The sequence below is a fragment of the Pelodiscus sinensis genome, chromosome 6 (genome assembly GCF_052426305.1).
Source record: "Pelodiscus sinensis isolate ZL-2025 chromosome 6, ASM5242630v1, whole genome shotgun sequence".
NCBI lineage: Eukaryota > Metazoa > Chordata > Testudines > Trionychidae > Pelodiscus > Pelodiscus sinensis.
The window spans coordinates 11,375,326-11,390,575 of record NC_143057.1 but is presented as its reverse complement, the minus strand read 5'-3'; the positions used below and the strand labels follow the sequence as shown (position 1 = coordinate 11,390,575).

Here is a 15,250-nt window from a genome sequence, read left to right as displayed (position 1 = left end):
GATATTAATTTGTTAGTCTTGTGAATTGTGTACTCTGCTCACTTGGTTTCAGTCAACTTCATGTGTTGCAGTGTTTTACAGACATGGGACAGATTGATCTTTCTTATATACCCAATTTTCACCCTGCATTTTCATTGGCACGAGAAACTGAGATCAAACTCTGTCCCACCCAGTGCTAAATTATTTTATATTTATATATATATAGACTGATGTGACCCAATTACACTTGTTTGTGCACCCTTTAAAATCCAGATTTATTGGGTCAGATCCTAAACCTGTGTAAATCATTGTAGCTCAGTGGAGATCAGTGGTGCTAAGGCAGTTTCTATCAGCTGAAGAGCTAGGCAATGGAGAGCAGAGGACCTGTAGATTTGTAGGAGTCTGAGAGGAAAAAGATCTGATAGGCCATCCAGACTTGTTCCTCCAATAATACAGGATTGCTTCTTATACAGGCTAGTGTTTTGTCCGATTCAATGATATATGTCCTAAATTCTGGGACTATCATCATTTCCCCCAGAAGATTCTTCAGCTTTTCTTCCTATTCAATCTAAGCTTTCCCTTTTTCATTTTCTTCACTCCCAGTTCTAGTCCCCTTTGTACCACTCTGCACAGTTCCTCTCCTCTTATGTTTGTGCCTGTCATTAAATCGTTACCATGTTCCTTTCCCTAAATTGCCACTTATCCAACCAGCTCATAATTTAGCTTCTTGAATTTTTACTTCCTGATTTTTTTTTTCTGTTTGAACTCCGTACAGTTTGTCAACAGCTTTCCCGTAAAGAAGTGCCCAGAACCAAACATCATTTTTACTAGTGGTAATCGTTTCAAGTTTCAGTGCAATTATTCTGTCTAAAATAAACGTATAAAGACTCAAGGTGTCTGCAGATTGTCAAAATGATAAGATAGGAAGTGTTATGAATAATTTAAATGTTAATTGTTATTTTTCAAAAGCAGGCATTTCAAGTACAGGAAACGTTTATAATACTTAGATGCTTTCTTTGAAATACATTTTGTAGAAGTGCCAGCTTTTCAAGGACTTGACAACATTATTTTTTGTTTATCTATTAACTGTTCTGAATCTGAATCTTTTCTACACCACCAAATGCCATTTAAAGAAAGAATAAGACTCTACCATTGCTATTTGTCTTGGAAAGCAAGTCCCATAGGTTTCCTCTCTGTGAGTTCCTCTCTCCTCATTCCATGAGGAGTAACAGTTAATTTGAACTAAGGATTTAGTTCGAATTACCGTTTCACTGCCGCGTGTAGCCGTGGGCAGTTACTTCGGACTAGTGGAATTTAAAAATGGTGACCGGATGGGAACATGCAAATAAAGCACGGGATATTTAAATCCTGGGCTTTATTTGCAACTTCAAATGCCTACATTAGCCTCCCTAGTTCGAACTAGGGGGCTAGTGTAGACATACCCTAACAGAGTTTAAAGAGAAGCTAGATAATTTCATGGAGGTTAGATCCATAAAAGGCTATTAGCCAGGGGATAGAAATGGTGTCCTTGGCCTCTGTTTGTCAGAGGCTGGAGATGGATGGCACGAGACAAATCGCTTGATCATTGTCTTCGGTCCACCCCCTCTGGGGCACCTGGTGCTGGCCACTGTCGGCAGACAGGCTACTGGGCTAGATGGACCTTTGGTCTGATCCAGTACGGCCATTCTTATGTTCTTATCTTCTTATATGCTCTTCTGCGTCATATTATGGGGTTCTTGTTTGCTGGTAACTTTGGATGTGTGTATTTTCTGTGTCAGCTGACATTTGTGTATTTACTTCCTGTAGAGGTGTATTGCCCCATCTTCCAGAAACCTAAGAGTGTGACAGTGTATCCATCAGATTGTGGACAGGAACCATCAAAATCTGGAACACTATGCCAGTTGAGCTGTGCCCAAGGATTCATTTTGTCTGGAGTTAAAAAAGAACTGAGATGTACTTCTTCTGGGAGATGGAGTGAAAATGCCCAAAAGGCTGTTTGTAAAGGTATAGATCTGAACAATAATTTCCACTTAAAAGTAGATGTAGTTTCAGAGGGAAGGAGATTACAGAGACAGATAAAGATATGTTTGAACCCGAGGCAAAACCTAATTAAAATGATCTCCAAAATGTACTCCTTCTACTGTTGCCTGACCGTAGAAGTCAGTATTTATTAGTTCATTACAATTTTACAGCTCTGAAAGATTGTTTAGGTACATTTGTGATGCACCTCACCATTAATCATCCCTATGGAGACCCATCCCAGATATCCTGCTGGGGTTCATAGTACTGTGTGACTTTGTCTTGGGAGAAGAGTGAACTTACAGATCAAAGAATGAAGATGAGAGAAACCTAGGCATTAGACATCAGTGGGACAAAGATAAGATGCCATTTCAATGAAGTGGCTTGAATTTTTCAGGTGAAAAGGTGTTATAGTGAATAGTTGGACTAGCATGTGATTTCTGTTCACATCTCACTCCCTCATCACCATGAACCCTTTCTCCTGTTCTTTCCACTTCTCTCTGGCTATCTTCCCCTTAAAGGAGACTTAATTATGGGGCATTTTAATTCATCTGATTTAAATGGGGGTCTTTGAGTACAGGTTGTACCTCCCTCCTTGGGCACCCTCAGGACCTGACTGGTCCCAAACCAGGGAATTTGCTGGTCAAGGGAGGGTTAATGCAGTGTGTGTGGGGGGGTCCGTTTCCCCCCATGTCCTTCAGGAGTTCTGCTTTTCCCTTTTCAGTCAGCTCTGCTGCCACACAGGGCTCTGCTGTCCCCTGGGCCGGGGGAAGGGAGCTCTACTTTTCACTTGCAGCTTAGCTGCCACCCAGGGCTCCACTCTTATGCTGGGGTCCTGCTCTCCCCGCAGTGGCTGGGGACTCCACTGCCGTCCAGAGCTCCACTCTCTCCCCCGTGGCTTTGCCGCCACCCAGGGCTCTGGGCCCCTGCTGGTGGCCAGGCCTCCTCTTTCTCCCCAGCGGCTCTGCTGCCACCCAGGGGCTCTGCTAGTGCCCAGTAGCTCTATGCTCCCCCCAGCATCCCTATTGCCACCTGGGGCTTCGCGCTCCACCTAGCAGCTTTGCTGCTGCCTGGGGAGCTGCACACTGCACCCAGCGGCCCAGCTTCTGCCTGGGAGCTTCGTGCTGCACCAAGCGGCTCTGCTACCAGTTGGGGGTCTCTGCGTTCCTTCCAGTATTTCTGTACTCCCTCCCCCAGCATCCTCGCTGCTGCCCTCAATTGTGACAGGGAGCAACACACCCCGCCCAGGGAATCTGTGTTCTTCCCAGCTGCTCTGCTGCCCCCAGGGTTCCAATTTGGCCCCTTAGTTTGACAACACTCCTGGCCCCGGCCCCACAGTGCTCTCACCAGGGTCACTCGAGGATACCAGACCAGGGATGTTGCCGGACCAGGGAATTCCAGATTACAGGCAGTCCCCGAGTTACGCGGATCTGACTTATGTCGGATCCGCAGTTACGAACGGGACTTTTCTCGCCCCAGAGGACTGGAGCGGCGGGATGCCCAGATGCGCTGCAGTCCCGCCGCCCCCGTCCTCTGGGGCAAGAAAAGCTGCTCCACGTCTCCCTGGTCTGCTAGGGGGGGAGCCCCCCCAACAGACCAGGGAGATGCGGAGCAAAGACACGGAGCACGCCCGCAGTGGGACAGCCCGGGCGCGCCTGGGCTGTCCCGCTGCGGGCGTGCTCCAAGGCTTCGCTCCCCGTCTCCCTGCAGACCAGGGAGACACGGAGCACGCCCGCAGTGGGACAGCCCGGGCGTGCCTGGGCTGTCACGCTGCAGGTGTGCTCCGCGGCTTTGCTCCCTGTCTCCCTGGTCAGCAGACCAGGGAGACGGAGCAAAGCCGTGGAGGATGCGGGCGGTCCCGCCACCCGCGTCTCCTTGGTCTGCTGGGGGGGGTGCAGCTAGTGCCCCCTCCCCCGCCAGCAGACCAGGCTTTTCTTGCCTACGCCTGGGGTAGAGCAGCTGGGGCGCTGCCAGGTTGGTCCCGCAGCGCCGCTCCTCGGCGCTACTGTACCAACCCGGCAGCACCCAGCTGCTCTGCCCCAGGCGTCCTGATTCAGCCGCTGCTGGTCAGTTTCACCAGCTGCTCTGCCCCAGGCGTCCCCAAGTCAGCCACTGCTGAAACTGACCAGCGCTGACTACAGGAAGCCCGAGGCAGAGTTGCTCTGCCCCAGGCTTCCTGGAATCAGCCGCTGATCAGTTTCAGCAGCAGCTGACTTGGGGACGCCTGGGTTTCTTAAGTTGAATCTGTATGTAAGTCAGCCGCTGTTGAAACTGATCAGTTTCAGCAGCAGCTGACGCCAGTTCCGACTTACATACAGATTCAACTTAAGAACAAACCTACAGTCCCTATCTTGTACGTAACCCGGGGACTGCCGGTACAGAGTTTCAGCCTGTACGCTGAAACGTACCAAGATTTGGCAAATTTCAGGCTTATGCTAGTCTGAATTATTTTGTTCTCCAGTAGCAATCCCACCAACTCTCTTGCATGCGCGCACTTGCAAACTTATACACATGCACGCACACACACGCTCTATAGCATGTCTTCTCAGGGAGACCCTGATCTGCTCCTTCCCTAATAATGACTGTGACAAGGTGCAGTCACAGATAACCCCTTGGGGTTGCTTCCTGGTGTGACGAACCCACTGACACTCACCTTCTTGCTTTCTGGGGCTTCTCACCACCCTGTCCTGCTGGGCCAGATCTCCTCGTCTCCCCCAGCTAACGCACAGAGCTGAGATCACTGCTCCCTCCCCCCCCCCAGAGCAGTGCAGACACAGCATCCAGGAAACCAGCCCCCAAATAGGATCAGAACCCCAAATGAATCTTTCACTGTGTGAAAGTTTCACACATTGAAAGCACACACAGGCAAAAAGTCCCCTTTATCAATTAAAGGAGGATGTACACATTGATTGCTCCCACAGGTAACAGTTATTTACACTGGGCTTGATAGTAAATAACAGTCATTTTATTAAGTTCAAACAGTACGATTTAAGTGGCTGTAAGTAAAAACAGATAAAGCAAATTACAAATGTAAAATAAAAGAAAATGCACAGCTCGTTCTAACACACTGAAACAAACAGGTGCAAAATGAAATAATGAGATGGTACTAGTGACCTGGAACAGTGCACGCAGCAAGGCAGCTGAGTAACCATTATTGATTTCTCTTTCTCTCTCTCTCTCTATCAGATATTGAAGCTCCACAAATCAGCTGTCCAGACAATATTGAGGCCCGGACTCTGGAACATCAGAACTCTGCTAATATTAGCTGGCAGGTTCCTGTAGCAAAGGATAACTCTGGAGATGAGGTAGAACTAAAACATGTACATTTCATTTTGATGCAGTCCCTTTTTAGATATCTGTTTTAGAGATCTGGAATATCTTTATACCACTAAAATATCTTGTTTCTTGATGAGAAGAAGTTGAGAGATCTGTTGTAAACTTAGTATCTTCAGAATTCAGCATTTTCTCTGTTAGGTTTATGAGATTACTGAATATCCTCCATGGTGTTTTATAGGCATCCGGTTTTGAACAGATAATTCATGCAGCCAAAAGAAAGAATGGGTCCTTGTTTATCAATTACAGACTGGCTCTTTAAAAGGGAGCTCTCAGAATATGAAGGAGTTTAGTAATCTGCCTTCCATACAGTCAGGTCCTTCCTCGAAGAAGTAAGCCAGCCTGTAACACCCAAAGGCTAAAAAAGAACCCACTGTAGTAAGTAAAATTCACTGCAGCACCATCAAGAAATACAGTCCCATTTCCTTAACACAATCAAGCTTTAAATACAGGCCAGCAACTTCCACTGAATTTATGGGCTAAAGGTGCCAACATACTCCAGTCAATGTCCAATGTTAAACAATGTCCAAGGCTCGTATGCAGAGATTTCAGCCTGCTTGATACCATGGCAAGCACACCATTAAAATCAGTCTCATTTTTTTAGTTAAAGGTAAAGAAAAGAAGGAAAAACTGCTAAAGCATTTGAAATGTAAAGTATTGAGCAAAGCTTTTGTTTTAACAACATCCCTTGATCCCTTTCACTGGAGAGAAGGAAAAACCCCTTTAGAAGGAGAAACCCCTTTGTCTGACAGTCTCTTATTTTCTTTCCAGACTGCTGTACTCCTTTCAGGAGTCCAGATTATCTTATGTGCCCCCAAATTCCACCTCCCTTGAAAACTACTTACTTACAAAAATGGACACAAACAGACAAAAATGTCATAGCACACTATTACCAAAATATCGCATACTTCCTCATTATACTATATAATTATTAAGTACAGGCAGTCCCTGGGTTACGTACAAGATAGGGACTGTAGGTTTGTTCTTAAGTTGAATTTGTATGTAAGTCGGAACTGGTACATATTGTAGGGGAAACTCTAGCCAAACATTTCTCCAGAGCTCAGTTTTATTCTCCCACACCTCACTTCCCTCAGTCCTTTATTCTCAAGTTGAGGTGTCTGCTGAGAAAAGCCGCTCCGCGTCTCCCTGGTCTGCTGGGAGGGGGGTGCGCTAGCTTCGCGTCTCCCTGGTCTGCTGGGGGGAAGCAGCTAGTGCGGGGTTGCCTCACCCCGTTTGTAAGTAGGGATCCGTTGTAAGTCGGATCCATGTAACCCGGGGACTGCCTGTACGTCAATTGAAGTATTAATATTGAACTGACATTTCCATTTATAGCATATAGAGCAGTATAAACAAGTCATCGTATACATTTTAGTTTGTACTGACTTCACTAGTGCTTTTTATGTAGCCTGTTATAAAACTAGGCAAATTTCTATTTGAGTTGATGTACCCCCCTGGAGGGCTTCTATGTAGCCGTAAGGTACATACACCCCTGGTTGAGAACCATTGTCTTAAATGGCGTCAAAGATGGTAATAACTGTCTTTTTGGGGACAGGAGAAGAAATTAGTTGTGATGGGATGGAGCTGTTGTTCTTAAAGTCTAAGCCCATTTCATCCCATCTGGAATTCAGCTGGACCCAGCGAAGGTGGTGATGTATTCTGGCCCAGTCTGATCAGATTAAGGAATACCTGAGGTCTTCATGGACGTGGTGAGGATGGCTGTCATGAGTATGAAACTCACTCCTGTAGCCATTTTTCTCCACAAATCTTGCTTTTTAAGGACCCCCCCCACAAGGGAATGGTGGGTGGAATAGGTCATCCATCATTATTTTGTTCATTAGTTAGGTCTACATTCAGATACCCAAATTTTGGTTCACTGATATCTGGCGCCACCTTTTTTTTGTTTACCGAGCGTGATCTCTTGAGCTATATCAGTAGGTCTTTTTGTGGGGACTAATTCTTCCTTCTTTCTCTTTTTATCTATTTTCCTGTCAACATTTGTTATGGGTTATTGTAACAACTTATGAATTTTTATCTACTTTTATAGTTAAGCTCGCAATTGGGCTAAATTTGTAGCCTAGTGATTACAACAATGGGAGGTATGTGTTAGTTTAGAATTTTTCTCCATACTGGTATGTAAGAAGTAATATTCTCTAAGTTGTAACTCTGGTATGTGAAAACTTTGGTTCCCAGCTGAGCCACTTACATTCGTGTGGACCTGATTCTCATTTATACTAAGGTCCCTTCCATTGTCAGCCAACGATCAGGGCAGTGTGTGTGTGTGTGCGCGTGTGTGTGTTTCCAAGAAAAGGTTTAACGTCCGTGCCTTTACCGCTAGGACTGGGGTCCCATCGCAGAGGGCAGCCAACAGGCTGACAGACGCCCCCAGAAGTTTATAGGAAGAGCTTATTACATCTCAGATTTCAGCTGCTAGGATACAAGATCCCTTCTCAGCGGGCAGTCTAGGGAAGACTGAGAGATGCCCCAATGGATCTGTCACCTGGGAGTGAGACGATCCAAAACGCCCAAGCTCTTCCTATACCTGTCCCTTATGACCGGCTGAAGTTCTTTTAAATTGTGCTTGGTTCTGTTACAGCAACTGAAGGAGTCAGGTTAAAACTTAAACAGTTACAGGTTTATTAAAAAGGCTTATAAAGCATGTGGTTACAGTGGCTTTTGCTCTATTTCTTAACTGCTAGCAAATATAGATCTTAAAATGGTTACAAAGAAAATAAAGATAGAAAATAGAAATAATGGTACCAAGTGGCAGCTTAATCTTTAAAGAGCTCTAAATCTATGTGTACACTTAAGACAAAGGACCACATCCAGGTACAATTTTTACCCCCTTCTGTGCCTCTCGGTCCCAGCGTGTCAGACCAGGGTCAGTCCCTCAATTCCTAGGAAAGACGAATACGAAGTGGGCGTCCCCGTGGAACCTCAGGAGGTCAAACACCTAACCCAACCAGCAGATAGATGGCAGATTGACACTCAGAGTAAATGTGCTGCTGAACCCATCTTTATACCCATAGGTGCCCATATCCTCTTTCTTATCTAAGATGCCAAATTGTACTGGTCCGTTTTTGTGACGCCAGTTCTTGCAAGCAAGTTTCAAGTTAATTTACACTTGCAAAAGAGATAACTAAATTATGAGTACTGGACTTTTTTTTTACTGGGCGAGAGATTCCTCCCCCCCGCGGACGGCTGTGTGTTCGTATCAATATGGGTTTCAGTCAAGGGCACTCCTCTACAGCCCCTTGGACAGCAATTGGCGTATCTCTGTTTACAGCCATTCAGGGTCGCTGAGCCCAGGCCTTCTGTTCAAGGCTTTTACTGCTTTGTGTGCCCTGCATGCTCCGGGAAAGCAAAGATGGATGTTACAGGGGGGTTCCTGTCTGGCTACACCATTACTTTGGCTATTAAAAAAAGTCTGTAGAATGGTGTAAAGGTAATTTATGCCCATTTTATGGCTCTTCTAATCTGCTAACGGGTGTAAAGTATTCTTAGTATAAATGAAAATCAAACCTAATCGGAAGACGCAGACATTTAATTTTAAAGAATTACTATTACATGCACATTTTGTAAAATAAAAATACCTGATTACTAACCTGCGTTTGTTTTTAAACATTTGTTCCTCTAACAGGTCTCAATTCATGTTACTCCAGCTTTTGTTCCACCTTCTTTCTTCCCCATTGGAGAAGTTGTGATCACTTACATAGCAGTGGACAAGTCCGACAATCAGGCAAGCTGCACATTCAGTGTCAAGGTTATCGGTAAGTGCTATTCAGAAGGACCTGGGAAGGATTCTGACAAAGATAACATGGTTTCATTTGATCAGAAATCAGAGATTCACCATTGCATTTAAGCACGCACCTGATTTTAAGCATGTTGAATTCACATGCATAAGTGCTTTGCTGAATGGAGGCCATCATTTGCACAATGTGTTGTAATTGCTGTCAAATGCTGGATTGTCAAATGCTCTGTTTGGATTGGCTGCAGCTAAAGGATTCATTCTGAATTTGGGGCTTTTCTGCATTTTGTAAATAAAGTTCATTGTTCTGTCAAAACATAAGCAGACATTAAGGTTAGTTAAATGGCATGCATCCCGTGTTTACTCACTTGCCATAGTTTTTAATTCCAGACCGAATGTTTCCCAAACCCACAGAGAGACTACACATTTCTGATTAAATAAATCATGCAAGTATTTGTTTGCCCAAGAATTTCAGACATGCTCTCTCTGTCAATGTCCTAGAGACATTCACCCTTTGAAAAGTTTACAGAACACAAATGGATAGTGAATACAGTTGATGCCAATGTGCAGTTTTTTTATGTGAGCAGATGTTCTCAAATACTTTTTTTTTTTGCAGTAACCAGTTAGTTTTAGTGATGCTGCTATGAAGAGGTAAGGGGGTATATTTCTCTGCCAAGTTAGTTGGGAAGTTATCAGTGACTGGAAACTCTATGTTAGGTTTATAAAGGGAAAGACGACTTTCTAGCTTCTGCAATTTGGCTTGGCTGATGAGTTTAAAAAAATTGTTAAATAAGTACACAACGTTAGATGGTTTTGATGGATAAATATGCGTTGGGGCATGTCTGATGGCACCTGCCAGTGTTGTTTTCTGTTGAACCTAATTCTCTCACACCAGTTTTCTACCAATTTCAAGCAGAGTTACTCCTGAAGTACACAAGAGCATGTGACAGCAGAGTCTGGCCACTGTATTTCTAATTATAGACTCAACTAACAGTATGACTGACGTGTTTCTTGTTCACTTTGCTAGTAGTTTATTTAGGCAATTCAAACTTGATGGGATATATTTAGCAGTAATAAAGGTAATAGTTCAACATCCAGTGCATGTTGGTTAGCAAATGTGTGCATTTGACATTCAGCTGTATGCAGAGCAAGTGTTAGTTATGCCAGTTTATTATTCTGGAGACCTGATTCAAACTTGTATGTAGCTCATTTACCAATGGGTACTCTTACTGTTATGCCTAGGCTGAATTTAGTCTTCATTGTGATGGGAATATTGCAATGTACGCTACAGTAAAAGGGTGGCTATTTATATTACACCTTCCTGATGGTTGATTTTTCTGATGCTCTCCTGCCACTTCTACGTATGAATTACACTCACTTTGAATACTTGTTCAGTGCCAAATCAGCATAAATTGCACTGCTTTCCCACTTACACGATTCTCTGAAACACATATCTTATGTCTGATTTAAATGGTATTTATGTCACTTCCTGAATTTTGCCCAGAGTTCTAATGGAGTATCATCTGCTTATCAAGTCCAATGTACCCTGGAATACTTTGGTGTCTGCTGTTATTTTTAACCACTAAACTCAGTGAGAGACAGTGCTCAGATAAATTCAGTGAATTAAGTATTATGATTCGGTGGCTATATGTGTCTTATGACGGATAGCTCAGTTGTTTTAGGACAGTGGTTTTTCAAACTTTTTTTATTTGAGGACCTCTAAAAATGTTCAAATGGAGGTACAGGCCTCTTTGGAAATATTAGACATAGTCTGTGGAGCTCCGTGTGTCCATGGCCCATAGCTTGAAAACCATTGTTTAAGGAGTCTTAAGCGGCTGTTTACATAGCTTGAGCCAAAGTCTTGTTGGTCATTTGGAGACTATTGGTAAATTTTTCTGACAGAGGAACAACCTCAGCTGCAAAGTTACAGTAAAGTATTCATTATTTAGTGGGTGTAAGATAGTGTAAGTGGCACAAGAAGGAGGCCAAAGAGTGATACTGTGCCGGAAAAACAACCAGTTGGTGAGTTTAAAATAAAGCCACTCTCCCTAATTTACTTTGCTTTTCCTAACCCAGAACTTTTATTCTTTTGACATATGTATTACAGTAACTTACACTCAGATATACACCCACTTATGCAGATTTACAGATGCAGAACTTAAAATACCCTTTACATCACCTGTGAGTTTGACTCACAACTTGTTCTGTAATCAAATTTCATGCTGTCTCTTCAACTTTTCCAGATGTAGAGTCCCCTGTAATTGATAGATGCAGATCTCCGCCTCCAGTGCAGGTATTGGAGAATGAGTACAGAGCAACATGGGAGGAGCCACAGTTCTCGGACAACTCAGGTAAGATAATGCACCTCAAAAATACACAAAACAGCCAAAGAGTTGATAGGTCCATACAGTTCTTACATGACACCTCTGAGATTAGGCTATCATTTTTAGCAAGTTTGAACAGGTCTGACTCGTTGCTTTCTGTGGTTGAGAACATCTTGTTCCTGAGAAAATGAATAAACCTAAATTTTCCATTGTGTAGTTGGCCTTTAGAGAGAGTTGCAATATACGAGGCCGGAAAAATGTTTTCACTGATTTTTCTAAACTGTTCTAGGAGCTGCACTGACTATCCATAAAAGTCATTCACCTGGAGATCTCTTCCTCAGAGGTGAGACAACAGTTCGATACACTGCCACAGACCCTTCAGGAAACAACAGGACATGTGAGATCCACATTATCATCAAAGGTTTGTTATTCTGATTGTCTTCTAGCCATTGACACACAAGTATTTAGTACTATTAAAAATGCAGCTATACCTGTCACTCACCACTGGTAAGTAACTAGTGTGTGTGCAATAGATAATATTTGTTGTAAATGAGTTTATGTATAACAGAGCCAATGTGCTTTTGCATTTCAGTCTCACTTTTTTTTACACCAGTGTAACTCCAGTCAAAACAGGTCCCTCCGTAAAATCAAAACTCTGTACTGACAAATTAGTATCCTGCATACATTCAAAATAGATATAAAAGCCACAAAAGGTTTTACTCGGCAGTTCAATAAAACTTCAGGAAATGTGTCCAATTATTTGCCAACAAGAAACATAGCCTAACATGCGATCTGCTATCTGTTCACCAAAATGGAAGATTTCTCTGGCCAGATTTTTTAATGGACTGTTACTATCCCATCAGGAAAAGGAACACTTTCTAGCCTTTAGAAATGTGTCTATATCTATATGTATGTATGTATGTATATATAAGTATGGGGATATGTGTTTATGCACAAACAAAAAGGGGGGAAGAAAGCCCCAACCAGCAGGCTAACTATCAGTTAGAAAAAAATCTATCACTCAGAAGTTAGCAAATGTAAATTTATGGTTGAAAATTCAACTTTAACTCTGACTCCTACTATTTGTGCCTTAAAACGGGGTCTCATTTCTACAAGTATTTAATTCATATTGTATTTAACATTGTATAAAGTGGAATTTTATGTAAATCCTTACAAAGAGTAAGTTATAGGAGAGCATACATTTGGCATGATTTTTCAGTCTCAATGAGATCTACAGAACAAGACAAGTTTGAATAATACAGATTTGGTTGTCTAAGGTTGTCACTGCCTGTGACCCAGTGGCCCCAAAACATGAGCCAGCAAGCCACAGGCAGCCAGCCCTCCACTGCTCCCCAGGAGCAATCTGCCAGCTCCCAGGAGACTGCCAGGGCCCAGAGAAGGCAGGTACCTTCCTGGTCCAGGGTGGAGATCATGGACCTTATTCAGGTTTGGGGGGATGCCCCCAACGTCCATGATCTCCGCACAAGATGGAGGAACGCGGCTGTCTATGGCAGGATAGCTGCCAGCCTGGCCGCCAAATGCCACATGCGAACCTAGAAGCAGGTTTGCATGAAAATCGAGTTGGTCCGGTCAGACCCCCAACCCTGAGCTTCCCCACCCCCTTCTTCTCCTTGCTTCCCCCTTCCAGCTCCATCCTCCCAGGTTTCCCCCTCCCCTCTCTCACCCTTTCTTCTCCTGCCTCCTTTCTCCAGTCTCACCAGAGTTTCATTCCCTCCCCCTCCCCCAGTTTTGTTAAAGAGAGTTTGTGTTCATGAAAATACATGTATTTTATTTGACATCAAGAAGGGAGGTTAAGGAGGGGTAAGTGGAAGGACGTGAGGGAGGAATGAGGCACAAGTCCCCAGTGGGGCAGCCCAGGGAAGCTCTTAGTGCTCCTCATGGTAGAAGCTCTCCCGCAGGGCCTCCTGGATACTGACAGCCCCCGATGGACCTCCTGGATGGCAGCCTTCAGAAAGTGCAGCCAGGCTCACAGCAACGCATCCAAGAGAAACACCAGAGTGCCCAGGGGCAGCTCTGGCTCCATGTTCCAGAATGCTGTGGTGTCCCGAGTGAGGGCAACCAGAGCATGCAGAGACAAAATGCTTTGCTGTCCCTCATCGAGGTAGGCAAGCAAGCAGGGAAACCTGAGAACCGGCTGTACGGGGGGGGAGGAGGGAGGCGAGGTTCCTTTAAGCACAGGCCTCAGATAGTCTCAGGCAGCAGCCACACAAAGTAACTCCTTACCTGATGTCCTGCCGGACCTGGTTCCGGCCAGCCTTAAATACTATTCAGCATCCACTCAGTGTGGACGCGCAATTTCAAAATATCAAAATGCTGTTTCAAAATGCATTTTGTGTGTAGATGCGTTATTTTGAAATAAGCTATTTTGAAATAACTATTTCGAAATAAGATATTTTGAAATAACTCTGTAGTGTAGATATACCCTTAAATATTAAGAGAGATTTCTAGGTGAAACTTAATTCCATTTTAAAATTGTTTAAAAGTTATTGTGGTTTAGAAAATCAGGCTTACTTGTTCTCTGACTTGGCTTTATTTCAAGTTTTTGCATATTTCAAACTTGATATCATCTCAAACTCTGGGCCACTGACCATCAAACACTAACAATTTTAAAACTACCATGAACCTATTTTCTTCACTCTTGGCTTGGTAATTATATCTTACTGATGCTTTAAAAATCTGCCCAAATCTGAAGGTTATAGGCCTAATTTTGATCACTTATACACCAGCATGTATGAAGAGTATTCCATTGAAATGAATAGAATTACATCAGTGTAAAGCTGACTGACATCAGAATTGGGTCTTGTATGTAATGTATTGTAACTTACTGTGTGTATGGTTGTATACAAAATTCTAGTTGTTATTATACATTATGTTAATAGATGAATAATTTAGAAGGCTCTAAAGAGAGATACAAGGCTTTCAATTTTGCATTTCCGCACTTTTGAGTGCTTGATTTTTTTTTCCTCAACCGTTACTTTCCTGGATTTTTAACTCCCAGGATGGGTTTTTCAAAAGTACTTATTATTGGCTAATTTTCTTTCCATTGAAGTCAGTAGTAATACTCCTGTTGACTTTGGGTGGAAACAGTTAGATGAAGTGCTTTGAAAATTCTGTTCTTATGGGTTTCCTGTGTACTTGTTTATATTACTCTAGAAGCTATCCATATGTGAACTGAATATACTTTTTCACAGGTTCTCCCTGTGAAATTCCCTTTATCCCAGTGCATGGGGCTTTTATATGCACAGAAGATGATGCAGGTGTTAATTGCACATTACGCTGTATGGATGGTTATAACTTTACAGCTGAATCAACTGAAAACTACTATTGTGCCTATGAAGATGGTATCTGGAAACCACCATATTCTACTGAATGGCCTGACTGCTCTTGTGAGTTTTTATTATTAACCTTTGTTTTTCTGCTGTAAAATGAGCTTGTAGTGTTTAGTGAGGAATGTGATTCAGGAATTAGAAATTATACCTGTTTTTACATATTAAATTTTGTATTGACCCTTCCCGTGAACATTTAAGAGTCTTGTACAAAAAGGGCTTTAAGATTATAGTGTATTGTTTTATAAACTGAATAAAATATAACAATACATTTGAATCCTTGGGATTTACAAAATGTATAAAGCATGTTAAAAAATTGAAATAATTTGTCTACAGACTCAACTACCAGCCTTGTTATAACTGGAGGAATGGATAAGAAAACTTTAGTAAGCTGTTTGCAAAAAGTTTTTTATCTATGGCAAACCAGACTTTCTAAACCTATCTAATTTGAGTAAAACAGTGCAAATTAAAATGCATTTAAAAATAACTTTACAAAAAATAGT

The 15,250-nt window shown here is 43.0% G+C and overlaps 1 protein-coding gene across 3 annotated transcripts in view; it reads left to right on the top strand.

Moving 5' to 3' along the window:
• The window catches only part of SVEP1 (sushi, von Willebrand factor type A, EGF and pentraxin domain containing 1), a 177,310-nt gene that overhangs the window by 70,037 nt on the left and 92,023 nt on the right, over nt 1–15,250 (top strand). For all 3 annotated transcript variants that reach the window (XM_075931436.2, XM_075931435.2, XM_075931434.2), the window contains exons 7-12: nt 1,786–1,983; nt 5,185–5,303; nt 8,969–9,098; nt 11,320–11,427; nt 11,690–11,821; nt 14,613–14,807. In XM_075931436.2, coding sequence (XP_075787551.2) covers nt 1,786–1,983; nt 5,185–5,303; nt 8,969–9,098; nt 11,320–11,427; nt 11,690–11,821; nt 14,613–14,807 — 882 coding nt within the window. The remainder of the gene's footprint in view (nt 1–1,785; nt 1,984–5,184; nt 5,304–8,968; nt 9,099–11,319; nt 11,428–11,689; nt 11,822–14,612; nt 14,808–15,250) is intronic.